Below are 27,877 nucleotides of genomic sequence, written 5' to 3' on the forward strand. Positions count from 1 at the left end.
ATTAAGGAAGGCCGGGAATGAAATGGAAACTGGGGGGGGGGGGGGGGGGGGGGGGGGGGAGTGGCGGGGTCGGGAGGGGAGAGAATTGTCACGAGCCGGCATTCTCTGCGGGACAGGGAAAGGGACGGGATTATAATTGTTGCATTTGGCTCTGCCTCAGTCCTTTCAATCTCGGACCATTGTGAAAGTCAAAAGAAAAATTGGATAAATTCCATTCTCAGAGCCTGCAGCTGTACTGCGGAATCTGGGTCGCTGGAGGCTATGGCTTTGTAGTTCATACTTTCCCTCGTACTTCTTATAAATCTTTAATTAGTTCTTGAAATTAGAATAAAAAGAATAATAAAAGGTTAGACTGCAATACACTCTCTTTTTTATTATTTTCCTGTCAGCATACAGACAATAAAGGTGGCCAGGTCGATGCCAGAATGTAAAGTCAAGTTGTCATCGTCCCAGATAACCATCGGCTGCTTTCCCCTTGGGGGGGGGGGGGGGGGGGGGGGGGCTGACTGGCGGTGATTTAACCCGAGGATCACCACACCTCAGGCAAGGGGCGAGGTTGAGAAGGCGGGGTCTTCATGGATAACCTCAGCCGGTGCAGGGATCGAACCTGCGTGGCTGGCCTCGCTCCGCATCACGAACCAGCCGTCCAGCCAACCGAGCTAAACCCCCCCCCCCCCGAGGGGCCAGAACGAGGGGCAACTCACCAACCTCATGGGGAGGGGCAGGGGGGGCCACGCTTAAAGGGTGACGGGAAACAGGAACTCTGATCTTCAGCTCTGATTGAATGGCGGAGGAGGGGCCGAATGGCCTCAGACAGCTCTTAATTTGTACTTTCATGTGCAAAGAATATTGGCCAGGGCGCTGGGAATAACTCCCCCGCTCTTGTTCAAAATAGGGACATGGACTCTTTTACACCCAACTGGGAGGGTTGACAGGGTTTAACATCTCACCTGGCCCTGCTGCACTCCCTCAGTGCTGCTCTGGGAGTGTCGCACTAGAATTTTATGACCATCCTCTGGTACCCACAACCCTCTGGCTCACTGGTCCATGTAGGATACTGAGAAGGGGGGTGGTTTCCTTGGCTTGGGTGTGTTGATCCTGACCAAGGTAGCTCCTGGGGTGTTACAATGCGCTTCAGAACCCCAAGTCCGGGAGTGGGGGGGGGGGAACCAGTGCGTTTTATCCTGACTGCGGAGTGGATTATGTGCTGAGTGCAGGTCGTGGCTTGGCTCCGGTGGGCGTTTGGGGAACGGTGCCCCACGCAGGTCAGGAAAAAGGGGAAAGGCAGAAAGGTTGGGAGTATCGTCATGGATAACACTGTGATCCAAACTAATTCACTGTATAAAATCCCATGGACAATCCCATTTCCACCCACTCCCATTGTATACAATTCCAACAGATTAAATCCCTTCCCATTCACTCCTGTTGTATACAACTGCAAGGATCAAATCATTCCCATTGCACATAATCCCATCGGAATGACTCCCTTCCCTTCCACTCACATGCCATAAAATCCCAATGGATCAATCCCCTTCCAATTCATTCCCACTGTACACAATTCCTTTTTTAAAATATAAATTTAGAGTACCCAATTCATTTTTTTTCTAATTAAGGGCCAATTTAGCGTGGGGCCAATCCACCTACCCTGCGCATCTTTGGGTTGTGGGGGTGAAACCCACGCAGACACAGGGAGAATGTGCAAACTCCACACGGACAGTGACCCAGGGCCGGGATCGAACCCGGGACCTCAGCGCCGTGAGGCAACAGTGCTAACCCACTGCATCACCGTGCTGCCCCTACTGTACACAATTCCAATGCATCTCTACCCTTTCCATTCATTCCCATCATATCTAATCCCAATTGACCAAACCCCTTCCTTTTAACGCCCCATTTCTTCCAATTCCTGATTCCGCAATGTTGCAGCGTGTGATCCCCTCCGTGTTAAATGCTACATTGCAGCCGACAGCAGTGTAGAAATCCTTTCCATTTGAGCGAAATGTCTTTATTCGTTCTGTGTTCCCGCTGCGTGGGGTGAGTCACTTGTCTGGGAGATTAAATGGGTCACAGGACAGAGACGTGCAAATGGGGGCTGTGTGTTCACCTGGAGTCACAGCGAGTTTGATCCCAGCGGAACATTTGATGGCAAGGCCGCCGTGTGTCAATCAGGATTAGATTGCATTCTGTTGCAGGGGATATCTGAGCTTTAAAATTGAACTGCCTGAAGAATCTTGAAACACAACGATGCATTCCTCCTAATTAAAAATACAAAAGCTCGGAGCTCGCTTCGAGGCGAAGAGGCACAGGAGGGGCTTGAACGACACAACAAACACAGGAAAGTTTGAGAGGGGGTGCAACACTTTTAAATTGTCTCAATTTTACACACCACTTTTTAACGAGGTAGGTAAACAAGCAAAGTTGTTCTTTCGCTTGTCTCGTGCCCCTTGCGACCCCACAATGTCTTGGAGGGTGACGAGGCAGCCTGGCAGGGCATAGGCCGATCCCACCAATGATCTGCGCTGATTGAGAAATAGATGATGGAGATGATAGATCCTTCTCTGGATAGTGGCCACGGGGGGTCCTTTACCGACCCCAGATGGGGGCCTCAATTTGCCTTGACGTGCATCTCCGACGGTGCGGTACCCCCTCAATACTGGCCGAGGTCACGCAGCCAAGTCCCACCGTGAGTCTTATTTATACCGCTTGTCACCTCGGAGTCAAGTGCCCCAGCGGTGGATCAAACTGCTAATGAATTGACATCGACTGGTTGTCGATGTGTTTCATGGGTAGCTGCTAGTTTTGTAGGTGAGGGGGAGAAGGCGGCTTTTCCTTGTTTCTGGGCCGGGGATGTGGGATTCCGGGTATGTGGAGGCTCCTCCTCGTTCCTGGCTGTCACCAGGTGTGACACAGCCGGGAATGGGCCACGATGTGAAGCGGAGATGGTGGCGTAGTGGTGATGCCACTGGACCAGTAATCTAGAGACCCCCACCCCCCGCCCAGGGGTAATGCTCCAGGGCGACCCGGGTTCGAATCCCGACACAGCAGCCGGTGGAATTTCAATTCAATAAACATCGGGCATTAAACCTGAAGGAACGAAACCGTCGATTGTTGTAAAAACCCGTCAGGGCAGCACGGTGGCACAGTGGTTAGCCCTGCTGCGTCACGGCGCCGAGGTCCCAGGTTCGATCCCGGCTCTGGGTCACTGTCCGTGTGGAGTTTGCACATTCTCCCCGTGTCTGCGTGGGTTTCACCCCCACAACCCAAAGATGTGCAGGCTAGGTGGATTGGCCACGCTAAATTGCCCCTTAATTGGGAAAAATGAATTGGGTACTCTAAATTTAAAAAAAAAAACATTTTTTAAAACCCCATCCGGTTCACTAACGGCCCCTTTAGGGAAGGAAATCTGCCGTCCTCACCCGATCTGGCCTACATGTGACGCCAGAACCCACAGTGGCCGACTCTTCAATGGCCAAGCGATGAGGGATGGGCAGCGGATGCTAGCCTTGCCACATGCCATGAAGGAAGAAAAATAAATGTCAAACTGCGTTTGGAGCCTTGTCAGCGTTGTTTCAGTGGGAGGAACGGAACTCGAGCGGGTTGAAATGATGGCCCTGCCTCGCGCTCCACAGAGTCATCTTTCCACTAAACACAAGCAGTTAACCTCTGTCTCTTTTTGTGCATCACTTCTGATCCCAACTAATTAATTCCCCTGACACTCTGCGTGAAGTAATGGCAGTTGCGAGGAATGTGGGCTGTGTCTCAGCCTCCGAGGCCCTGATCCTCGCCGGGAATCTCATCTGCTCCCTTGAGAGCTGAACATTTAACCCTTTCAGCGTGGCCTGGCACGGTCGCGATGATCGGTGCCCCTCACCCGTGAGTGAGCTTTGAGGGCTTTCCGAGAGTAGTTTAGATTCTGAGGCGCCTGGCAAAAAAAAGCAAGTCGCTACTTTTAATTGGAAATCATTGTCGAAGTGGAATCTCTTGCAATTGCGCAGTCGCGTGTGCCCCCCCCCCCTCCGCCCCGTGTGACTTTCCAGCACCCTTTTTCAAGCCACTCCGGGGCTCGAAGGACGGAAATCGACACTGACATTCCGGTGTAGCACTGAGGGAGTGCTGCGCAGTCGGAGGTGCCGCGCCCCCCAGACTTGAGGCCCCGTCTGTCCTCACCCAACTGGGCGTGGTGGGCAGCACGGTGGCGCAGTGGTTAGCACTGCTGCCGCACCGGTTAGCACTGCTGCCGCACCGCGCCGAGGTCCCAGGTTCGATCCCGGTCCCGGGTCACTGTCCGTGTGGAGTTTGCACATTCTCCCCCGTGTCTGCGTGGGTCTCATCCCCACAACCCAAAGATGCGCAGGGTAGGTGGATTGGCCACGCTAACTTGCCCCTTAATTGGGAAAAATGAATTGGGTACTCTAAATTTACAGGAAAAGAAAACTAGGTGTAAAAGGTCCCCTAGCACCATTTCCCACGGAGGAGCTGGGGTGGTGTTTGGGGTGGTGGTGGGGGGGGGGGGGGCGGGATTCATCCCCAGTGTCCTGGCCAACATTCACCCTTCAGTCAACACAGCAGAGAGCAGATTATCCGGTCGTTACCGTGTCGCTGTTTGTGGGATCTTGCTGTGCCAAAATGGGCTGCCACGTCCTCGGGGTCACGACCAGCGGCCACGCTTGAAAAATATTTACCGGCTGCAAAGTGGTCTGGTCCAGTGCACGGAAAATAGGAGCGAGAGGAGGCCACTCGGGCCTTCGAGAGCCTGCTCCGCCATTCAACTTGGCCACGGCTGATCCTCTAATCTCGGCGTCATACTCCCCGTGCTCTCCCCCTTCCCCTTGCCACCTTCAGAGTCCAGAAAAAACATATAAATGCAACTCCTTTCTTCACAACCCAACTGCCACCAATTGTCCAAACCATTGGCCAGTAATGGTTCAGTTTGATCATTAATGATTATTCTCTGGGGTAAAGACGTTTCTCCTGCATTCCACCTGGATTTATTATTTACCACCTCTACTTTTGATCTCCACCACAACATCTTCCCTCATGTCAACTCTATCGAACCTCTATCGATCTGAGTAAGGTCGACCCTCGGCCCCCTTTTGCCGAGAGCGAAGAGAACGGTCCCCTTCGCTTTTTCAAATCCACAGTCAAGTAACTGAACCCTTGACCATCTCCTCCAAGCTCGTCCCCAGCAGCTCTGATCCGCGGTCCATGTCTCATGTTGACCCGTTAAGGAAGGGTAACCTCGTCCTTCATTCCAACAATGGGCCCAAGGCTTGCGTGTTTCGCTGGACGGGCCCAAGCATTTGTTGCCCGTCATTAATTGCCCCTTGAGAAGGTGGTGGTGAGCCGCCTTCATGACCCGACTGCAGCCCCTGCGGCGTAGGTGCACCCACCGTGCTGTTAGGAAGAGATCTCTCGGGTTCTGAGCCAGCGACAGTGAAGGCACCGAGATTGGTTCACGTAAGGATGGGGAGTAGCCTGGAGGGTAAATTTGCAGTTATGCCTGTTGCCCCTCCAAGTAGTTGATATTGTGGGTTTGGAAGGTGCATCTTGATTATAGGGAACCATGGAACCCCTACAGTGCAGAAGGAGGCCATTCGGCCCATTTAGTCAGCACCAATCCTTTGAAAGAGTGCCCCACCTAGGCCCAATCCCCCGCCCTATCCCCGTATAACCTGCACATTTTTGTACACTAAGGTGCAATTTAGCGCGGCCAATCCACATAACCCACACATCTTTGGGAGGAAACGGAACACCCGGAGGAAACCCACGCAGACACGTGGAGAACGTGCAAACTCCACGCAGATAGTAACCCAAGATCGGAATCGAACCCGGGTCCCTGCTGCTGTGAGGCAGCGGTGCTAACCCCTGTGCTACCCGGCATGGGATTAAATCACATATTTCACACTCATCTGACCTTCAGGTGGGAAGAAGTGATTCCATGGCCACTCTTTTGAGGAACAGGAGGGGAGTAGTGCCAAAGGAGGGGGCAGCACGATAGCACAGTGGTTAGCACAATTGCTTCACAGCTCCAGGATCCCAGGTTCGATTCCCGGCTTGGGTCACTGTCTGTGCGGAGTCTGCACGTCCTCCCCGTGTGTGCGTGGGTTTCCTCCGGGGGCTCCGGTTTCCTCCCACAGTCCAAAGATGTGCGGGTTAGGTGGATTGGCCATGATAAATTGCCCTTAGTGTTGGGTGGGGTTACTGGGTTATGGGGATAGGGTGGAGGTGTTGACCTTGGGTAGGATGCTCTTTCCAAGAGATGGTGCAGACTCGATGGGCCGAATGGCCTCCCTCTGCACTGTAAATTCTATGAAATGTCCAGAGCAACGTTTATGGAGCCTTGGTGAGTTGCTGCAGTGCATCTTGAGGATGTTACACACGGCTGCTACGATGCGAGTGTGGTGGAAGCAGGGAATGGTTAAGGAGTGCTGATCAAGCTGGGCTGCTCTGCCCTGGATGGTGTTGAGCTTCTCGAGTGTTGTTGGGAGCTGCGCTCACCCAGGCAAGTGGAGAGTATTCCATCGCACTCCTGACCTGTGCCTTGTAGATGGTGACAGATATAAATATACACACACTGAGCCTCTGACGCAGCTCGCAAACAATTTCTGATAACGATATCTATGAAACTGGAACAATTAAATAATAGTCTCCAGCAAACCAGATGTTATACTGATCAAGATCAACATCTGCTCGGCACCTTGATGGTCGGGACATGGGGCTGAATCACACGTTTCACACCCATCTTACCTTCAGGCCACTATTTCGAGGAAGAGCAGGGCAGTAGACCCCTGTGTCCCGACCAAATTGCAACCATCCAAAATTTACAACGCAGCAAAGATCATCTGGTCATTATCGCATTGATAATTGTGGGATCTTGCTGTGTATGAATTGGCTGCGTAACAACAGTGACCACACTTCAGAAACGTCCCACGGGCTGTCAGGCACTTTAAGAGAGCTTGTGTGTGGTGGGGGGGGGGGGGGGGGGGGGGAGGGCGAAAGGCGTTATATAAATGAAAGTTCTTTACTCCTTTTTCAAAGGCCTATGTGTTGGACAGCCCCCAAGGTTCTGGAAGGGTTAAGTTAGAAGAAGTGATGGGGTGATGTCTAACTTGGGTTTTTTCCAAGACTTTATGTTGTAGGGTGAATTAAATATTGATCGAGATGAGGTTGGGGGGGGTCCAACACAGAACCTGAGCCCTGGGAAAGGGCTCGAGTCAGAATTGAAATCCATCAGCTAATTAACCTCCCTATGCCCCCGAAGGAATACCCTTTGATGACATGTGACCATTTGGAGACCTTCCCCATGACGAATGTGATATAAAATAGTTAGGTTAAATATATTACTTACAGTAATGTAGATGTAGGCCGGTCTAATTCTAGTGAGTTCACAGACAAAGGATTTCAGAAAGCATGGCACGGGAGGGAGAGGGGTGTCTAGTGGAGGAGGAGAAAAGGATGCTGGGTAACAAGAGGCCCAGGGCTAAGGAATGAGAAGTGGGCCAATTAGGATGTATGGCCAGGTCAGGAGGGGTATAGGATGACCTATGGGAATCGTTTATGTGAAACTTGATGCCATTTGAATGTATTTGTAGAGATTCCTTTGTCTCCAACAGCACTCGATTCTAAAGAGCCAGGAGGCTGCTTGTGTTCCGGGTTTTTGTGAAGCGAGTCAGACTTGCAAGTCGGGTAAAAATAAATAATACCATGCCTACAAATCCATCTCAAGTTTTATTGAGGCCAGACTGACGGGTAAAGAAATCTCAATTTGTCACCCACTCACCCTCCTCCACTCCCAAACCCCCTTGTCCGCAATCCAGCCCGCCCCCCCCCCCCCCCCCCCCCCCATCCTCCCCCGCCGTGCTTCCTTCACCCCACGTCCTTACCTGACTCGGGTGTTGCGGCCAGTGAGGAGGAAGACGTCGAACTTGCCCCGTCCTCGTTGGAATTTTGCGAGCTGTGCCCTCGCCCCGTGGGCAGTTTCAGTCCCAGCTGCTCTGCCACCTCCACGTGATCCCCGGGGTGAATGTAGTCGAAGACGCTGCTACCCGTCAGCTCCACCTAGGCAGGACAGAAAACGGGGCCGGGAATGGGTTAACGAAGGACTCTGTTCAGGAGAGCGACCAGCGACAAACTGCGGCCAAGCAACAACAACAACGTTCTCACTGTGCCCTCTAACCTCACACGACCCCTAACCTCGCACAAAGGTCCCCAAACAAAATTTGACACCAAACGCAAACGACGAAAGGCTTGGCCAAGGAAGGTCGGTTTTAAAGAGTGCCCTTAAGGAGTAGCGAGAGAGAGGGACAGGAGGGAATTCCAAAGCTGGAGAGGCCAGGCGGCTAGAGGCAGGGACACCAATAGTGGAACGCCGAGAATCCGGGACACACTAGAGGCCAGAATTAGAGGAGTGGAGATATCGCGGAGGGCTGGGGAGATGGTGACGCCATGGGGAGGGGATTTGAAAACAGGGTCGAGAATATTCAACTCAAGGCCGTTGCTTAATTGGGAGCCAGTGTGGGCCAACAACCACAGGGCTGTTGGGTAAAAGGGGCAAAGAGTTCTGGATGATCTTAGACAATGGAAGCTGTTATCACCCTCTGATGGCATCATGCCATCCCCGGTCTGGCACACGCCACCCCCGATCTGGCACACGCCACCCCCGATCTGGCACACGCCACCCCCGATCTGGCACACGCCACCCCCGATCTGGCACACGCCACCCCCGATCTGGCACACACCATTCCCGATCTGGCACACGGCACTCCCGATCTGGCACACGCCATCCCCGATCTGGCACATGCCACCCCTGATCTGGCACACACCATTCCCGATCTGGCACACACCATTCCCGATCTGGCACATGCCACCCCCGATCTGGCACACACCATTCCCGATCTGGCACAAGCCATTCCCGATCTGGCACATGCCACCCCCGATCTGGCACACACCATTCCCGATCTGGTACACACCATTCCCGATCTGGCACCCACCATTCCCGATCTGGCACATGCCACCCCCGATCTGGCACACACCATTCCCGATCTGGCACACACCATTCCCGATCTGGCACATGCCACCCCCGATCTGGCACACACCATTCCCGATCTGGCACACACCATTCCCGATCTGGCACAAGCCATTTCCGATCTGGCACACACCATTCCCGATCTGGCACAAGCCAGCAGCCACAAGTCCTAATTTCACACTGACTCTAACCCCGGTACAACTTATTCTGTTGCATTGTTACCAGACGCAACCCATCCAAATGGCAATTTAGCACGGCCAATCCACCTACCCTGCACATCTTTGGGTTGTGGGGGTGAGACCCGCGCAGACACGGGGAGAATGTGCAAACTCCCCACGGACAGTGACCCAGAGCCGGGATCGAACCCGGGTCCTCAGCGCCGTGAATCGCAGGTGAGAAGTTAACCCAAGTCCCAGTATTGCCCTCCGAGTGTGTGTGCAAGAGGTCCTGCAGCACCCTCAAACAGGACAGTTTTAGGGCAGCGCGGTGGCACAGTGGGTTAGCCCTGCTGCCTCACGGCGCCGAGGTCCCAGGTTCGATCCTGGGCTCTGGGTCACTGTTCGTGTGGAGTTTGCACATTCTCCCCGCGTCTGCGTGGGTCTCACCCCCACAACCCAAAGATGTGCAGGGGAGGTGGATTGGCCGCGCTAAATGGCCCCTTAATTGGAAAAAATTAATTGGGTACTCTACATTTATAAAGAAAAAAAAACGGGACAGTTTTATCCAGTGTCCCAGGCGGCACAGTAGCACATGGTTAGAACTGTTGCTTCACAGCTCCAGGGACCCAGGTTTGATTCCCGGCTTGGGTCACTGACTGTGCGGAGTCTGCACGTTCTCCCCGTGTCTGCGTGGGTTTCCTCCGGGCGCTCCGGTTTCGTCCCACAAGTCCCGAAAGACGTGCTTGTTAGGTGAATTTGACTTTCTGAATTCTCCCTCGGTGTACCCGAACAGGCGGCGGCGGAATGTGGCGACTAGGGGCTTTTCACAGTGACTTCATTGCAGTGTTAATGTAAGCCTGCTTGTGACAATAAAGATTATTATTATAAAGTATCAAGCCCTCAAACAACACCGACATCTGGCCTTTTTTCGCTTTGCTGGGAGTTTCCTGTGCCCAAATTGGTTGCTTTGTCTCCTACATTACAACAGAGACTTTAAAGATACGTTGTTGATTACAAAGTGCTTAGGAGAGTCTCCAGGTTGTGAAAGCTACGGATTGATGGCTTTGCAAGTCGTCTATGGAGCACACCCGGATCTCTGTATTCAATCCCCCCGCCCCACTCTCCCACAATGTCGCATTCTGCATACCCCACCGTTTGGCCGGGGCGGATCCTCCGTAGGCCACAGGCTCTTCCACCGTCAGAGCTGGAGAATGTGCGGCCGCCGGGCCCCGCAAAGCGACTGGTGTCACACTGCAGAATTATTGCGGCGCTTCGGTTTGGGCACGGCAGCCAGCCCAAAAGCGGACCCTTGCCGCCGTGAGGCAGCAGTGCTAAGCACTGCACCGCCATGCCACCTATGAGCGTCAGGAGTCTTGACTCCTCCCACATCTCAGCCTCATAGCTTCGACCGCCAACATTCCTGCTACCCACTCGAATTTAGACAATGTTGCTCCCATGGTAAATCATCAATAGTAAGAGGAAGGTTTTAATTTGTCTAAACGCCTCGCACAACGTCCCCCCCCCCCCCCCCCCCCCCCCAGAGCGCCTTACAGCCACTTGGGCACTTTTTGCACCATAGGAGCACTGGAAACGTGGCAGCCCAACAGATCCCGCAAACAGCAATGTGCTCGCGGCCAGCTCATCCATTCGCTTCGTGGCCTCTCCTGGCCCGAGGCAGTGGGGGAGAATTTGCTGGGCGTTCTCGAGACACTGCGCCGCCGAACCTTTCTCCCGCTCCCGAGATCTCCTGAACACTTCAGCCAATAGATGGCACGCCCGACAGTGCAGCATTCCCGTACTGCAGGGTCAGCCTCGGGCCTGTGGCTAACGTCTCTGGGGGGGGGGGGGGGGGGGAATGTGGTTGGGTGCGAACCCCTGACTTTTCGATCCCGAGGCGGGAGTGTCGCTCACGGCGCCCTGTCCCATGGCGTGTCGACCGAGCTGACACCTAGAAAGATTGAGGTGCCTCATTAATTCCCCTTTACTTCCCTCGCTCGCTCTCTTAAGACACCCTGTGCACACGCTCGCGGCCAGCGGTATGAAGGCTATCCATCCTGCGCCATCCCCGTGTGACAGCTAATGTAACTGATCACAGGGCCGGGGATGTAATCGATCACATGGCGGGCGGCTGAAGAAATCTGGCTGCCTCTCAGGGCGGGATCCTAGTGAATCTTATTCTTTGTACTACCATTAAAAATCAGCTGGAAAAGTTGAAAAATAGCTTTAAACCGGGCCCTAATTTATTAGTCTCTCATACGCGTAATTATGCAAAAGATTTTCGCTCTACTTGTTGACCTTTAATATTCAAAGCAGTCAATACCTGTCTTTAGGGGCTCTGATATGCAGAGGGCTGGTGAATATTAATGACTTTCTATTCATTCCTTATTCACCAAGTGTAAGGGTTAGGTTATTACAGACCAAATGAAGTCAAGGCCCGTCTCAGACCTCTTAATTACTAATGCAGGGGAGGACACAAAGGGAAGAAAATCCATCTGCCTTGTAATATCGGGAGGTGTCTGAGAGGCTGAACATCAGCCGTGATTGTCTTTCTATGCTGCCGTCAATTTGCCTCAGTTGTGTGGCGCCCCTCTGCTGCCCCCCCCCCCCCCCCCCCTCCCCAAGACTCCTCGTGTTCAAGGCCCCAAGCCTGGGCGCCCCACCGAGGGAGTGCCTCACCACCGCGGATGCCGCCTCTCGGTTTAGAAGCCGAACCCGGGGGGGGGGGCCCGTCAACCCACTCCCTTCTGGCGAAGCCATATTCGACGGGGAAGGGTTTAACAGTCGTTTCTCCCTCCGTGCGCACCCGGCCAGACCTGCGGACTATTTCCGGCATGTCCTTGGGTTTAGAAAAAAATAATAATTGAGGCATTGCTCTTTGTGGGATCTTGCTGTGCGCCGATTGGCTGTCGGGTTTCCAATGTTCCGACGGTGCTGCATACGCCGCCTCCTGAGGCTACTGCGCACATGCGCAAGACTTCCTATTGTTTATTATTAATAATAATCTTTATTAGTGTCACAAATAGGCTTACATTAACACTGCAATGAAGTTACTGTGAAAATCCCCTCGTCGCCACATTCCGGCGCCTGTTCGGGTACACAGAGGGAGAATTCAGAATGTCCAATTCACCTAACAAGCACGTCTTTCGGGACTTGTGGGAGGAAACCGGAGCGCCCGGAGGAAACCCACGCAGACACGGGGAGAACGTGCAGACTCCGCACAGACAGTGACCCAAGCCGGGAATCGAACTCAGGTCCCTGGCGCTGTGAACCGGCAGTGCTAACCACTGCGCCACCGTGCCGCCCCTAGCAGCCATCAATGTAAGATAGCCCTCCAAGGAATCCAACTGGGGATTCAGGGGAAACTTCTTTGCCGAGAAGGCGGGGAGAGTGCGGAACTCGCTCCCACATCGAACTGAATAGCATCGACGCCTTTAAAGGGAAACTGGACAAGGATATATGGGTGATAGAGGGGTTACGGTGGAAGATTTGCATGAGTAAGATGGGAAGAGGCTTGAGTGGTGCATTAGCACCAGCACAGGCTGGTTGGGCCGAATGACCTGTTGCTGTGCTGTATGTCCTGTGTAAGTAACCCTTAGTAAATTCCGTGGACATCCTACTGGCCAACTGTTGGCATTTTGGTGGGAAACCAATCAAAGTCATCCGGTAAAGGTAGGAACTCATGAAAATATCTGCTTCCAATCTTTTCATGGGTGGTTTCCGTGTTGCTGCATTTTCTATAAGTTGCCACCTTAGCCAATCCCACGTAACACTGACAGGGCAGAGTATTTGATTGGTAGGGTCGAGGTTTGGGGATTCAAAAAAATCAATTTGTGTCAATGGCCTGCCTAGACTGACTCAGGTTGCGATCCAGAGACACCGTTAACCGTGGGCGCAAATCCCGCAATGGCCGTTAAATCTCATGAATGGTCGAAAACAGACTTGTGCTGGCAAGATCTCAGTTTGAGATCCAATTCACTTGACACCTCCATCGGGGGAGGGGGGGGGGTGTCCCTTTATATGTGGTAGGAGGAGGGGAGAGAGCCCCGATGCCGGCAAAACAGGATGAGTGGGGAGCCCCGTGATGTTGGCGTTGTGGTGTTGGGGGGTGGTGGGTGAGGTGCCTCAATGCTTGATGGGGAGGGGTGGGGGGGGGGGGGAAGGTCTTAAACTTACCTTTGAGATCAGGGTGACCTTCATAAACAGTGCCCTCAGGGGGGGGGCACGGTGGCGCAGTGGCTAGCACTGCTGCCCCGCGCCACCGAGGATCCGGGTTCGATCCCAGCCCCGGGTCGCTGTCCGTGTGGAGTTTGCACATTCTCCCAGTGTCTGCGTGGGTCTCACCCCCACACAGCCCAAAAAGATGTGCAGGGTAGGTGAATTGGCCAGGCTAAATTGCCCCTTAATTGGAAAATAAATTGGGTACTCTAAATGTTTTTTTTTAAACGGTGCCCCGGTCTCAGAATCCCGGCATTGCCGGCGTGTTTTGGCCTCGCCCCTCCAGCAGGCTCTGCCAACACTGTGAAATTGCACCAAGTGCTGTGAGATCGGGCGGGTAACGGCAACAGTTCCACACAGCCGTTCTCGGCTGGTCCAACACACTGGACTCTGAATGACTGGGTGAGATGGCGTTATAATGGCATCATCACTGCGGCAGTAGTGCTGAGGTCAAGTTGGATGGGAACATGGGTTCAGAACCCACCGCAGCAGCTGATAAAATTGAATTAAATTCATAAAAAGCTGGCCACAGTAATGGTGACCAGGATGTGCGGGTTTGGTGGACTGGCCGCGCTAAATTGGCCCTTAGTGTCAGACGGTTACGGGAACAGGGCCGGGGGGGGGGGGGGGGGCGTGCCTAGGTAGGGCGCTCTTTCAGAGGGTTGGCGCAGACTCGATGGGCCGAATGGCCGCTTTCTGCACTACTGGGATTCTATTCCATGGCATTGGCTGTTTTAAAAACACCATCTGGTTCACTAATGCCCCTTTCGGGAAGGAAATCTGCCGCCCTCACCCGGTCTGGCCTACACGTGACTCCAGACCCACGGCAATGTGGCTGACTCTTAACTGGCCCTGTGAAATGGCCGAGCGAGACGCTCAGTTCAAGGGGCAAATAGGGATGGACAACAAATGGTGGGGCCCGGCCCAGCGACATCCACATCCCGCGAATGAATACAAATAACTCTTTGTTTCTTCCAGAAGAATTTACTCAGATTCTGCAGTTAAGGAGGTAAGAAACACATAAAATTCCGTTCCGAAGCCATCACTTTGGCAACGTAACTCTCCCAACCTGACGTCCGACTTGCCTGTCAGATCAGTTCCGACATGCATCATGCTTCGTTTGAAGAAGCTGTCAGTTGGGACTTACTGATCGCTCGATGGTACTTATGGTCCCAGCGTTATTCACAAGTACCATTCAGAATTTGATACTTGATAGGAGCAGGAGCAGGCCCTTCTGCCCGTCGAGCCTGCCCCGCCATTCAATTAGATTACGGTAATCATCGCGGGTCACCCCCGCGCCATCTCCATATCCCCTGACGCCATTGTCTCCAGTAATCTATCGATTGCTGCCTTGAACACGCTCAATGATTCAGCTTCCCCAGCCCTCTGGGGTAGAGATTCATTCGGCGATGCCGTCTCAGTTTCCCTCGAGGCTAAAGAAATTGAGCTTTTATAACCTTTCCTCTAGTCAAAGCTGATTGCACGCTGTGGTCTTTTTTCCCCATAATCGGAATGTAGCCCCAACCTCATTAAAACCTATTAAATTGTGTTTTCCATGTGTTAGAGAGATCTCAAAGAATAATATCTTCCCCTCTTTAATATCATAATCAACCTTTACAAATGGAGTACAAAACAAAATGAAGTTTGGGCAAACAAATGTAAAACGCTGGTTCGGTCTCAACGGGAGAACTGTGTCCAATTCTGGGCACTACAGGTCAGGAGGGATGCAAAGGCACCAGAGAGGATGCAGAAAGAGTTATTGGAATGGTCCAGGAATGAGAAACCTCAGGAGTGGATAGATTGACAAAGCCAAGACTGTTCCTCCGTGGGGAAGAAAGGTTGAGAGGAGATTTGGGCCAGTAATCCAGAGACCCAGGGGCTTGATCCGGGTACACGGGGGTTCGAATCCCACCACGGCAGCTGGTGGGATTTAAAGTGGTGCCAGCTGAGCTGCCCCCGCAGAGAGCCAGCATGGACAGGGTGGGTTGAATGGCCTCCTGTGCTGTAACATTTTACGATTCTAACTTTATCCTTTGTAAACATAGGCAAACTAAGGGCGGCACGGTGACACACTGGGTTAGCCCTGCTGCCTCACGGCGCCGCGGTCCCGGGTTCGATTCCGGCTCTGTGTCACTGTCCGTGTGGAGTTTGCACATTCTCCCCGTGTCTGCGTGGGTTTCGCCCCCACAACCCAAAGATGTGCAGGGTAGGTGGATTGGCCACGCTAAATTGTCCCTTCATTGGAAAAAAATGAATTGGGGTACTCTAAATTTATTTAAAACAAACATTAGGCAAACTATGGTGGGAGCAACCATGGCGGCAACAATTTATCTTAACCCTACATTGTGCCAATTAAATAAGGTGCCAATTGCACTCTTTTGAGAAGTTTAAACATGGCGCAAGTCCTTTATCGCACACTGATTTCAGTCTGATAAACTCAGCCTCTTCAGAACCAACAGGACAAGGCCACCTCAATGCCAACTGTTGGAATTTAATGGAAACCCAAGGCTTATCGGCCAATGCTCACCAGGGATAAACCTTAATTTTCTCTCTTTTAAAAAAAATAAATTTAGAGTACTTCCTGTGCATTTGCACAGGTAGGTTGCCAACCCTCCAGGATTGGCCTGGAGCCTCCAGGGATTGAAGCTCAGTCTCCAGGAGACTGTGGTGAGCAAACCCTGGGGAAACACAAAATCACAGGGGCAATCAAATAATTTGCGCAATGTCTTTGGAGGCCAATTGTAAAACACAAATGCAACGACTGGCATCATCCAATCGGTGAACAGGAAAGTCTCTTCATTTTCTGATTGGCTCGGGGGGGCCGTTCACCATGGTGATGGGTCTGGCGCTGGGGGGGGGGGGGGGGGGGGGGGGTGGCACGTGAAGGGGCAGGAGGTCACGTGATGAAACCTCCAGGAACGGGGCCTACTAGAGTTGGCAACCTGAACTGAGCAGGATCAAAGAGGTGCACACATCGGAACAGTACATACCTCAGCCTCGCGGACAGACGGAAGAAAATAACTCAGAATAAACCTGCAGACGGCGAACAAATAATTATTAGATATGGCCTGACAACCCCTCGACTGGGAAGGTGCTCCAGTCACCTTCAGCTACATTTTTAATAATTTTCTTCCGGACGATGAGAAGTTTGCTATCCCTCACGCGCGCTTGGCTTGCGGAAGGAGAGCCATGAATTTCTTAAGAGGCTGCAGACCTTTCATACATCTGAAAGCAGACACTAGTGCTTTTTTTTTTGGTGGAAAAATTCAGGTTCGGGAAGTCCCGTGAGTATTTGGTGCTCTGCGCTCAATCATAATTGAATACTTCATCAAAGTCTGAGTGATCTTTGCCTGAAGATTGCTTGGGGGCTGAACTCAAGCTGTTGAATTTGTAAAACGTAGACTGTCTGATATGAGGAGCGCCCATGATGCCCCAGAGCCCCCACTCTGGGCCTACGGGAGGCTCGGTACAAACTCTACATTTCAAATAGGAGAGGGGTTGGTTGAGGGAGGGGGGGTTTGGGTTAGTAGAGGAATAACAACTGTCGTAGAAGACAGCGAGGTAGATTCAGGGCTGCCAGAGAAACGATTTGTCGGACTTCGAAGTTCACGTTTTTTTTTCTTCAAAAGCCAGGCAATTCAACAATGGTGACCAGCTCGAACATGGCTTCGACCTCAGCCAGCCACAAGCCATGTTTGGTTGCCGTCTTCCGTGTTGTTGTTCAGATTATTGTTTGAATGGGTGTAAATTGAGAGAGGTGGATACTCAGCGAGACCTTGGTGTCCTCGTGCATCAGTCACTGAAAGTAAGCAGCAGGCAGTAAAGAAGGCAAATGGTTAGCACGGTTGCTTCACAGCGCCAGGGTTCCGGGTTCGATTTCCGCTTGGGTCACTGTCTGTGCGGAGTTTGCACGTTCTCCCCGTGTCTGCGTGGGTTTCCTCCGGGGGCTCCGCTTTCCTCCCACTAGTCCCGAAAGACGTGCTTGTTGGGTGAATTGGGCATTCTGAATTCTCCCTCTGTGTACCCAAACAGGCGCCGGAATGTGGCGACTAGGGGATTTTCACAGTCACTTCATTGCAGTGTTAATGTAAGCCTATTTGTGACAATAATAAAAGATTATTATTAAATGGTATGTTGGCCTTCATAGCGAGAGGATTTGAGTATAGGAATAGAGATGTTTTGCTGCAATTGTATCGGGCATTGGTGAGGCCACACCTGGAGTATTGTCATAGAGTCATAGAGTTTTACAGCATGGAAACAGGCCCTTCGGCCCAGCTGGTCCGTGTCCTTATCTGAGGAAGGATGTTCTTGCTGCGGAGGGAGTGCAGCAAAGGTTTACCAGACTGATTCCTGGGATGGCGGGAATGTCATATGAGGAGAGACTAAATTGGTTAGGATTATATACATTGGAGTTTAGAAGAGTGAGAGGGGATCTCATCGAAACTTACAAAATTCCAACAGGATTAGACAGGGTAGATTCAGAAAGAATGTTCCTGATGGTGGTGGGGGGGTCCACAACTAGGGGGCATAGTTTGAGGATCAGGGGTAAACCTTTTAGGACTGAGGTGAGGAGAAATTTCTTCATCCAGAGAGAGGTGAATCTGTGGAATTTGCTACCACAGAAAGTAGTTGAGGATCAAACTTTGTATAGTGTCAAGAAGGAATTCGATACAGCTCTTGGGGCTAAAGGGGTCAAGGGTTATGGGGGAAGGCAGGATCAGGGTAGTAAATTTGGTGATAGTCATGATCATAATGAATGGCGGAGCAGGCTCGAAGGACCGAATTCTATTTTGGGAGAGCGATTAAACTTGGACTGCGCAAGACGCCAGAATTGGAGGAGTATAGATATCATAGAGCTTATAGTGCAGAGGGAGACCATTCAGTCCATCGGGTCTGCACCAGCCCTTGGAAAGAGCACCCTACTTAAGCCCACACCTCCACCCTATCCCCGTAACACAGTAACCCCACCTCACCTCACCCTTTTGGACACGAAGGGCAATTTAGCGCGGCCAATCCACCTAACCTGCACATCTTTGGACTGGGAGGAAACCGGAGCACCCGGAGGAAACCCACGCAGACACGGGGAAAACGTGCAGACTCCATACAGACAGTGACCCAGCCGGGAATCGAACCTGGGACCCTGGATCTGTGAAGCAACAGTGAGAACCACTGTGCTACCGTGCTGCCCCGAACTTTCTCGGGCAGATCGAACAGTACATCCGAATATTGAACACATCCAAAAACTGAACTTCTTTTCAACGGCTATACAATCAATTTGTTTGTTTATAAAGCAATGTAATATTCTGTAACAGGTGTAAAAAAAAGTGTTCACAGGTAGGACTGTGTGTGAGAGTTGGAAAATGGAGAAACAACCTCGTATTTGTAGACTACGCCGAGGCTATTCAGAGTAGGCCGAGGCTATTCAGAGTAGGCCGAGGCTATTCAGTGTAGGCCGAGGCTATTCAGAGTAGGCCGAGGTTATTCAGAGCAGGCCGAGGCTATTCAGTGTAGGCCGAGGCTATTCAGTGTAGGCCAAGGCTATTCAGAGTAGGCCGAGGCTATTCAGAGTAGGCCGAGGCTATTCAGAGTAGGCCGAGGCTATTCCGAGTAGGCCGAGGCTATTCAGAGTAGGCCGAGCTATTCAGAGTAGGCCGAGGCTATTCAGAGTAGGCCGAGCTATTCAGAGTAGACCGAGGCTATTCAGAGTAGGCCGAGGCCTACCGAAAACTGATCATTTCTCAATACCGAAACACAATCAGCCCCAAGGGTTTCGGAGAAAAGACATCCGACCTGTAGAAGTATCAAAACAATGCAGAACATGATCAGGTTAACGGGGCAGGGAGATACGATATCACAGTTTTTAAGATGAAATGAGTCAAACTTCTGACAAAAAAAAAAGTCTATTTTATTTTTAAAATAAATTTGGAGTACCCAATTATTTTTTTTCCAATTAAGGGGCAATTGGCCAATCCACCTAGCCTGTACATCTTTGGGTCGTGGGGGTGAGACCCACGCAGACAGGGGGCAAATGTGCAAACTCCACACAGACAGTGACCCGGGTCCGGGATCGAACCCGGGTCCTTGGCGCCGTGAGGCAGCAGTGCTAACCACTGCGCCACCGTGCTGCCCTATAGTGAAGTACTTTTGACGTAGATGTCACTCTTGTGCCTGCTCAAATATCCAGGTCCCAGCTCTGGTTGGGTGGGTAGCACTTTAGCCTCCGAATCGGAAGCTGGTGAGTTCAAGTCCCCCTCTAGAGACAGGAGCACAAAAATGAAGGCTGAAGCTCCCAGGGCAGCACAGAGGGAGTGCTGCGCTGTCAGAGGTGCTGTGTTTTGGATGAGGCATTAACCAGAGGCCCTGTCTGCCCGCTCACATGAATGTGAAAAGCCCCATGGCACGCTTTCAATACTTACCCGCTCTGGTCACTGTCAAATTGCCGTGTGTGGGAGCTTGCTGTGTGAAAATTGGTTGCCATATTTTTTACTTTACAACGGCTATTGCCCTTCAAAACAAGCACCCGGATTCTCCCCTGCCCGGCGGGCCGGGGTTCCCGGCGGGATGGAGCGCAGTGAACCATGGAGTGTGCGGATTTCTCCGCACCTTTAGGGGCCAAGCCCTCACCTTGAGGGGTTAGGTCCGCGCCGGAGTGGTTGGCGCGCCGCCGGACAGCGGGAAAGGCCTTTGGTGCCACGCCAATCAGGGCCGAAGGGACTCCGCTGATCGGCGGAGGTCCGCGCATGCGCGGGAGCGTCAGCACCCAGGAGAATCCCGCCCCAGTAGTTCTTTCACTGCAATGTATTTTTTGCAAACAGTGCAAAGTGCTATAAAAATGAAGGTTCGATATCTGAAAGACATTTAACTAGTGTGGATTCGGACTGGATCTCACCCCAGGTTAGAGAAATGCAGCGTACTGGAACCCAATTATTCTTTTCATCTCCAAAATGACTTGAAGTTCAAAGGAATACTACACCAAAGAGAGAGAAGTAGATTCATAACCCAGAGGTGTTCTGCCTTACAGTGAGGCTCAGCTTTGAGAGCCCTTTCAAGACTGGATTTTACCACCGAGACCCTTTTTAAAATCTGACGAGGGAATGTCCACAGTCAGCCCCCGTTCCTGCTTAACAGGGAGAAGAACCATTGTAGAGGTACAGCTTTACTCTGTATCTAGCCCCGTGCTGTCCCTGTCCTGGGAGTGTTTGATGGGGACAGTGTAGATGGAGCTTTACTCTGTATCTATCCCCGTGCTGTACCTGTCCTGGGAGTGTTTGATGGGGACAGTGTAGAGGGAGCTTTACTCTGTATCTAACCCCGTGCTGTACCTGTCTTGGGAGTGTTTGATGGGGACAGTGTAGAGGGAGCTTTACTCTGTATCTAACCCCGTGCTGTACCTGTCCTGGGAGTGTTTGATGGGGACAGTGTAGAGGGAGCTTTACTCTGTATCTAACCCCGTGGTGTACCTGTCCTGGGAGTGTTTAATGGGGACAGTGTAGAGGGAGCTTTACGCTGTATCTAACTCCATACTGTACCTGTCCTGGGAGTGTTTATGGGGACAGTGTAAAGGGAGCTTTACTCTGTATTTAACCCCGTGCTGTACCTGACCTGGGAGTGTTTGATGGGGACAGTGTAGAGGGAGCTTTACGCTGTATCTAACTCCGTACTGTACCTGTCCTGGGAGTGTTTATGGGGACAGTGTAAAGGGAGCTTTACTCTGTATTTAACCCCGTGCTGTACCTGTCCTGGGAGTGTTTGATGGGGACAGGGTAGATGGAGCTTTACTCTGTATCTATCCCCGTGCTGTACCTGTCCTGGGAGTGTTTGATGGGGACAGTGTAGAGGGAGCTTTACTCTGTATCTAACCCCGTGCTGTACCTGTCTTGGGAGTGTTTGATGGGGACAGTGTAGAGGGAGCTTTACTCTGTATCTAACCCCGTGCTGTACCTGTCCTGGGAGTGTTTGATGGGGACAGTGTAGAGGGAGCTTTAATCTGTATCTAACTCCGTGCTGTACCTGCCCTGGGAGTGTTTGATGGGGACAGTGTAGAGGGAGCTTTACTCTGTATCTAACCCCGTGGTGTACCTGTCCTGGGAGTGTTTAATGGGGACAGTGTAGAGGGAGCTTTACGCTGTATCTAACTCCATACTGTACCTGTCCTGGGAGTGTTTATGGGGACAGTGTAAAGGGAGCTTTACTCTGTATTTAACCCCGTGCTGTACCTGACCTGGGAGTGTTTGATGGGGACAGTGTAGAGGGAGCTTTACGCTGTATCTAACTCCGTACTGTACCTGTCCTGGGAGTGTTTATGGGGACAGTGTAAAGGGAGCTTTACTCTGTATTTAACCCCGTGCTGTACCTGTCCTGGGAGTGTTTGATGGGGACAGGGTAGAGGGAGCTTTACTCTGTATCTAACCCCGTGGTGTACCTGTCCTGGGAGCGTTTGATGGGGACGGTGTAGAGGGAGCTTTACTCTGTATCTAACCCCGTGCTGTACCTGTACTGGGAGTGTTTGATGGGAACAGTGTAGAGGGAGCTTTACTCTGTATCTAACCCCGTGCTGGACCTGCCCTGGGAGTGTTTGATGGGGACAGTGTAGGGGGAGCTTTATCTGTATCTAACCCCGTGCTGTACCAGTCCTGGGAGTGTTTGATGGGGACAGTGTAGAGGGAGCTTTACTCTGTATCTAACCCCGTGCTGTACCTGTCCTGGGAGTGTTTGATGGGGACAATGTAGAGGGAGCTTTACTCTGTATATAACCCCGTGCTGTACCTGTTCTGGGAGTGTTTGATGGGGACAGTGTATAGGGAGCTTTACTCTGTATCTAACCCCGTGCTGTACCAGTCCTGGGAGTGTTTGATGGGGACAGTGTAGAGGGAGCTTTACTCTGTATCTAACCCCGTGCTGTACCTGTCCTGGGAGTGTTTATGGGGACAGTGTAAAGGGAGCTTTACTCTGTATCTAACCCCGTGCTGTACCTATCCTGGGAATGTTTGATGGGGACAGTGTAGAGGGAGCTTTACTCTGTATATAACCCCGTGCTGTACCTGTTCTGGGTGTGTTTGATGGGGACAGTGTAGAGGGAGCTTTACTCTGTATCTAACCCCGTGCTGTACCTGTACTGGGAGTGTTTGATGGGAACATTGTAGAGGGAGCTTTACTCTGTATCTCACCCTGTGCTGGACCTGCCTGGCAGTGTTTGATGGGGACAGTGTAGAGGGAGCTTTACTCTGTATCTAACCCCGTGCTGTACCTGTCCTGGGAGTGTTTATGGGGACAGTGTAAAGGGAGCTTTACTCTGTATCTAACCCGTGCTGTACCTGTCCTGGGAATGTTTGATGGGGACAGTGTAGAGGGAGCTTTACTCTGTATCTAACCCCGTGCTGTACCTGCCCTGGGAGTATTTGATGCGGACAGTGTAGAGGGAGCTTTACTCTGTATCTAACCCCGTGCTGTACCTGTCCTGGGAGTGTTTGATGGGGACAGTGTAGAAGGAGCTTTACTCTGTATCTAACCCCGTGCTGTACCTGTCCTGGGAGTGTTTGATGGGGAGAGTGTAGCGGGAGCTTTACTTTGTATCTAACCCCGTGCTGTACCTGTCCTTGGAGTGTTTGACAGGAACAGTGTAGAGGGAGCTTTACTCTGTATCTAACCCTGTGCTGTCCCTGTCCTGGGAGTGTTTGATGGGGACAGTGTAGAGGGAGCTTTACTCTGTATATAACCCCGTGCTGTACCTGTTCTGGGAGTGTTTGATGGGGACAGTGTAGGGGGAGCTTTATCTGAATCTAACCCCGTGCTGTACCAGTCCTGGGAGTGTTTGATGGGGACAGTGTAGAGGGAGCTTTACTCTGTATCTAACCCCGTGCTGTACCTGTCCTGGGAGTGTTTGATGGGGACAATGTAGAGGGAGCTTTACTCTGTATATAACCCCGTGCTGTACCTGTTCTGGGAGTGTTTGATGGGGACAGTGTATAGGGAGCTTTACTCTGTATCTAACCCCGTGCTGTACCAGTCCTGGGAGTGTTTGATGGGGACAGTGTAGAGGGAGCTTTACTCTGTATCTAACCCCGTGCTGTACCTGTCCTGGGAGTGTTTATGGGGACAGTGTAAAGGGAGCTTTACTCTGTATCTAACCCCGCGCTGTACCTGTCCTGGGAGTGTTTGATGGGAACAGTGTAGAGGGAGCTTTACTTTGTATCTAACCCCGTGCTGTACCTGTCCTGGGAGTGTTTGATGGGGACAGTGTAGAGGGAGCTTTACTCTGTATCTAACCCCGTGCTGTACCTGACCTGGGAGTATTTGTTGGGGACAGTGTAGAGGGAGCTTTACTCTGTATCTAACTCCGTACTGTACCTGTCCTGGGAGTGTTTGATGGGAACAGTGTAGAGGGAGCTTTACTCTGTATCTAACCCTGTGCTGTCCCTGTCCTGGGAGTGTTTGATGGGGACAGTGTAGAAGGAGCTTTACTCTGTCTCTAACCCCGTGCTGTACCTGTCCTGGGAGTGTTTGATGGGGACAGTTTAGAGGGAGCTTTACTCTGTATCTAACCCCGTGCTGTACCTGTCCTGGGAGTGTTTGACAGGAACAGTGTAGGGGGAGCTTTACTCTGTATCTAACCCCGTGCTGCACCTGTCCTGGGAGTGTTTGATGGGGACAGTTTAGAGGGAGCTTTACTTTGTGTCTAACCCCGTGCTGTACCTGTCCTGGAAGTGTTTGATGGGGACAGTGTAGAGGGAGCTTTACTCTGTATCTAACCCCGTGCTGTACCTGTCCTGGGAGTATTTGATGCGGACAGTGTAGAGGGAGCTTTACTCTGTATCTAACTCCGTTCTGTACCTGTCCTGGGAGTGTTTGATGGGGACAGTGCAGAGGGAGCTTTACTCTGTATCTAACCCTGTGCTGTCACTGTCCTGGGAGTGTTTGATGGGGACAGTGCAGAGGGAGCTTTACTCTGTATCTAACCCCGTGCTGTACCTGTCCTGGGAGTGTTTGATGGGGACAGTGTAGAAGGAGCTTTACTCTGTATCTAACCCTGTGCTGTCCCTGTCCTGGGAATGTTTGATGGGGACAGTGCAGAGGGAGCTTTACTCTGTATCTAACCCCGTGCTGTACCTGTCCTGGGAGTGTTTGATGGGGACAGTGTAGAAGGAGCTTTACTCTGTATCTAACCCCGTGCTGTACCTGTCCTGGGAGTGTTTGATGGGGTCAGTGTAGAGGGAGCTTTACTTTGTATCTAACCCCGTGCTGTACCTGTCCTGGGAGTGTTTGACAGGAACAGTGTAGAGGGAGCTTTACTCTGTATCTAACCCTGTGCTGTCCCTGTCCTGGGAGTGTTTGATGGGGACAGTGTAGAAGGAGCTTTACTCTGTCTCTAACCCCGTGCTGTACCTGTCCTGGGAGTGTTTGATGGGGACAGTTTAGAGGGAGCTTTACTATGTATCTAACCCCGTGCTGTACCTGTCCTGGGAGTGTTTGACAGGAACAGTGTAGGGGGAGCTTTACTCTGTATCTAACCCCGTGCTGCACCTGTCCTGGGAGTGTTTGATGGGGACAGTTTAGGGGGAGCTTTACTTTGTATCTAACCCCGTGCTGTACCTGTCCTGGGAGTGTTTGACAGGAACAGTGTAGAGGGAGCTTTACTCTGTATCTAACCCTGTGCTGTCCCTGTCCTGGGAGTGTTTGATGGGGACAGTGTAGAAGGAGCTTTACTCTGTCTCTAACCCCGGGCTGTACCTGTCCTGGGAGTGTTTGATGGGGACAGTTTAGAGGGAGCTTTACTCTGTATCTAACCCCGTGCTGTACCTGTCCTGGGAGTGTTTGACAGGAACAGTGTAGGGGGAGCTTTACTCTGTATCTAACCCCGTGCTGCACCTGTCCTGGGAGTGTTTGATGGTCACAGTGGAGAGGGAGCTTTACTCTGTAACCTACCCTCTGCAGTACCTTCTCCCTAGTCGTTTAACCGTGGACACAGAGCGCGCAGAATTGAAAATGTCCCTTAACCCAGCACAAAACTCACGAGAGACAAGTTTTGCTGATGATGATGCTGATTGAAGTAAAAAAAAAGGAATTTATGTAAGTACCTGAACCTCAGGCATTGATAGAAAATTCTCTACTTGATCTCATTCCATTTACACATGACAGAGAATTTCAAAGACATATTGGCAAATAATTACAGCAAGGTACATCCTTGAGAGAGTTACTGCATTCCAAATAGTTAAAGGCTGTAATTTTATCACCAGCTGTAAGAGGAGATTTATTATCACAACCAAGGTATTCATTTTAAGAATAATTTGTGCGATTCTATATTTTGAGACAGCATGGGGGGAGCATGTCAGCGCCGAAGGATGGAATATTTTTGGAGTGGAATTTGGAATAGCGCAATCCAGGCACTCGGACAAATCATCCAGGCCGATACTGTGCGTACCGAGGGAGTGCTGCATTGTGGGAGCCGCCATCTTTTGGGCGAAGCCTTCAGCCGAGGTCTGCCCCCCCAGCTCGGCATGAAGGACCCCTATCGAAAGGAGGTTCCTCTCACCGATGCCTGCTATTGACCCCTCAATTAACCGTGACTCAAATAAGGTCAAAGCCAATTACTGCGGATGCTGAACTCTGAAACCAAAGCAGAAAACGCTGGACAATCTCAGCAGATCTGACAGCCATCTGTGGGGAAAGGATTGAGCTCACGTTTGAGGCTGGATGACTCTCTGCCATAGATAGAGCAAACCCGGGGGGGGCGGCAGGGTGGCGCAGTGGTTAGCACTGCGGCCTCACGGGGGCCGAGGACCTGTGCTCGGTCCCGGCCCCGGGTCACTGTCCGAGTGGAGTTTTCACGTTCTCCCCGTGTCTGTGTGGGTCTGACCCCCCCCCAACAACCCAAAGATGTACAGGGTAGGTGGACACTTTGGTCAAATCTCCTCTCAATCTTCGCTCCCCTAAGCAGGAGAACACCAGCTTCTCCAATCTATCTCCAATCTGGCTGAAGTCACTCAATCCCTTGTAAACCTTTCTGCACCTTCTGTAAAAGATTTTATGTTCTGTGGTGTACAGAGCTGGACACAATCCTCTAAATGCGGTCAAACTAGTGTCCACCATAAACTAGTGGACCCAATGCCTCTTTTTATAAAGCCACGGGTCCTGTATCCCTTTTTAATTGTATTTGTGACCCGACCTGTTACGTCCAACGATTTGTGCCTGCACTTTTCCATCTGTTCCTGCATCCCCCTTTAGAATTGTACCTTTTACTTTAATTTACCTCGTTTTGTTCTTCTGACTGAAATGCGTCACCTCGATATCTCTGCCGGCTACTTCCCACAGTCAGAGTGCAGACTGTACTCGAGCAGCCCGCGCTTTCAAAAACCCAAAACAAAACGTCTACTGAAAATGAAATGAAAATCGTTTATTGTCACAAGTCGGCTTCAAATGAAGTTACTGTGAAAAGCCCCTAGTCGCCACATTCCGGCGCCTGTTCGGGGAGGCCGGTACGGGTATTGAACCGTGCTGCTGGCCTGCCTGGGTCTGCTTTAAAAGCCAGCTCTTTAGCCCTGTGCTAAACCACCCCCTTGTTAGATGCAGTTCCGCGATGGGGCAGCACCGGCTGAGCATTCCTGAGTGCTACGCTGAGAACCAATTTCAGATAATCGGTCGAGCTCGTAACGTCACTCACTTACGCTTTTCGAAGCGACATACCTTCATACCCAACCGACACGTTCTCTGCAAACAAAAGGAATATGATCAAACCTTGTGCCTTGTTTGAATTACCCCGGGAGCCTGGGGAGCCCGTACCTGTCGTATAAATTGTTGTGACGGTTTGAAATTTGACAGTCTTGCGTTTGTCCTGATGGGCGGCAAGACAAAGACCTTCGCCAACAAGTCGCTCTTTTTTCAGCAACCTTCACATTCTGTACTACCAAGAGATTCTGATGCATAAACAACAGCAACTTACATTAATGCAGCACCGTTACCATGGTAAAACATCCCAATGGTGCTTCATGGGAGCGCAATCAAGCACATTTCACCACCGCACCATGTGGTAATGGATGCTGCGTCCTCCCCACTCTCCGCTGTCATGATATCCAGATCAGCATATCATGGTGCAATCACACACACACTGATGGACAGGCAGTTGGACCAACCAACACACACACATAACATCACAGCCAATCACCAGTGAGAGCACACGCACTATAAAACAGGGAACACCACAGTTCCAGCTCATTTTACCAGGAGATAGCTCAGAGCACGGAGCTCACAGCGCGCCACTCAGATATAGACCATGTGCTGAGTGCCTCACTAAGATAGTGATAGGGCTGGGTCCACAGGTTAGCTGGTGAAGCACGTACCCAAGCTAGCAGTTAGTTGTTACCGTTGTACCAGACAATAAAACAGAGTTGTACCATCTACAGCCGTGTTGGATCATTTGTGCACCAGAACACCCATCACGACATAATACCAGTAGTGGACGCTAACCAGCGACTGTGAGACCTACCTG

General features: G+C 51.6%; 1 protein-coding gene and 1 pseudogene across 1 annotated transcript in view; both read right to left on the bottom strand.

The window, feature by feature from the left end:
* LOC140402224 (neuronal PAS domain-containing protein 3-like) overlaps positions 1-10,827 on the bottom strand; it is a 132,522-nt gene extending 121,695 nt beyond the window's left edge. Inside the window, exons 1-2 of the mRNA XM_072489854.1 lie at positions 10,732-10,827; positions 7,881-8,055 (exon numbers count right to left, since the gene is read on the bottom strand). Coding sequence (XP_072345955.1) covers positions 7,881-8,055; positions 10,732-10,827 — 271 coding nt within the window. The remainder of the gene's footprint in view (positions 1-7,880; positions 8,056-10,731) is intronic.
* Positions 1-27,877, bottom strand: part of LOC140402381 (prolyl hydroxylase EGLN3-like) — a 275,709-nt pseudogene that overhangs the window by 234,280 nt on the left and 13,552 nt on the right.

The sequence above is a fragment of the Scyliorhinus torazame genome, chromosome 25, assembly GCF_047496885.1.
Source record: "Scyliorhinus torazame isolate Kashiwa2021f chromosome 25, sScyTor2.1, whole genome shotgun sequence".
Taxonomy (NCBI): Eukaryota; Metazoa; Chordata; class Chondrichthyes; order Carcharhiniformes; family Scyliorhinidae; genus Scyliorhinus; species Scyliorhinus torazame.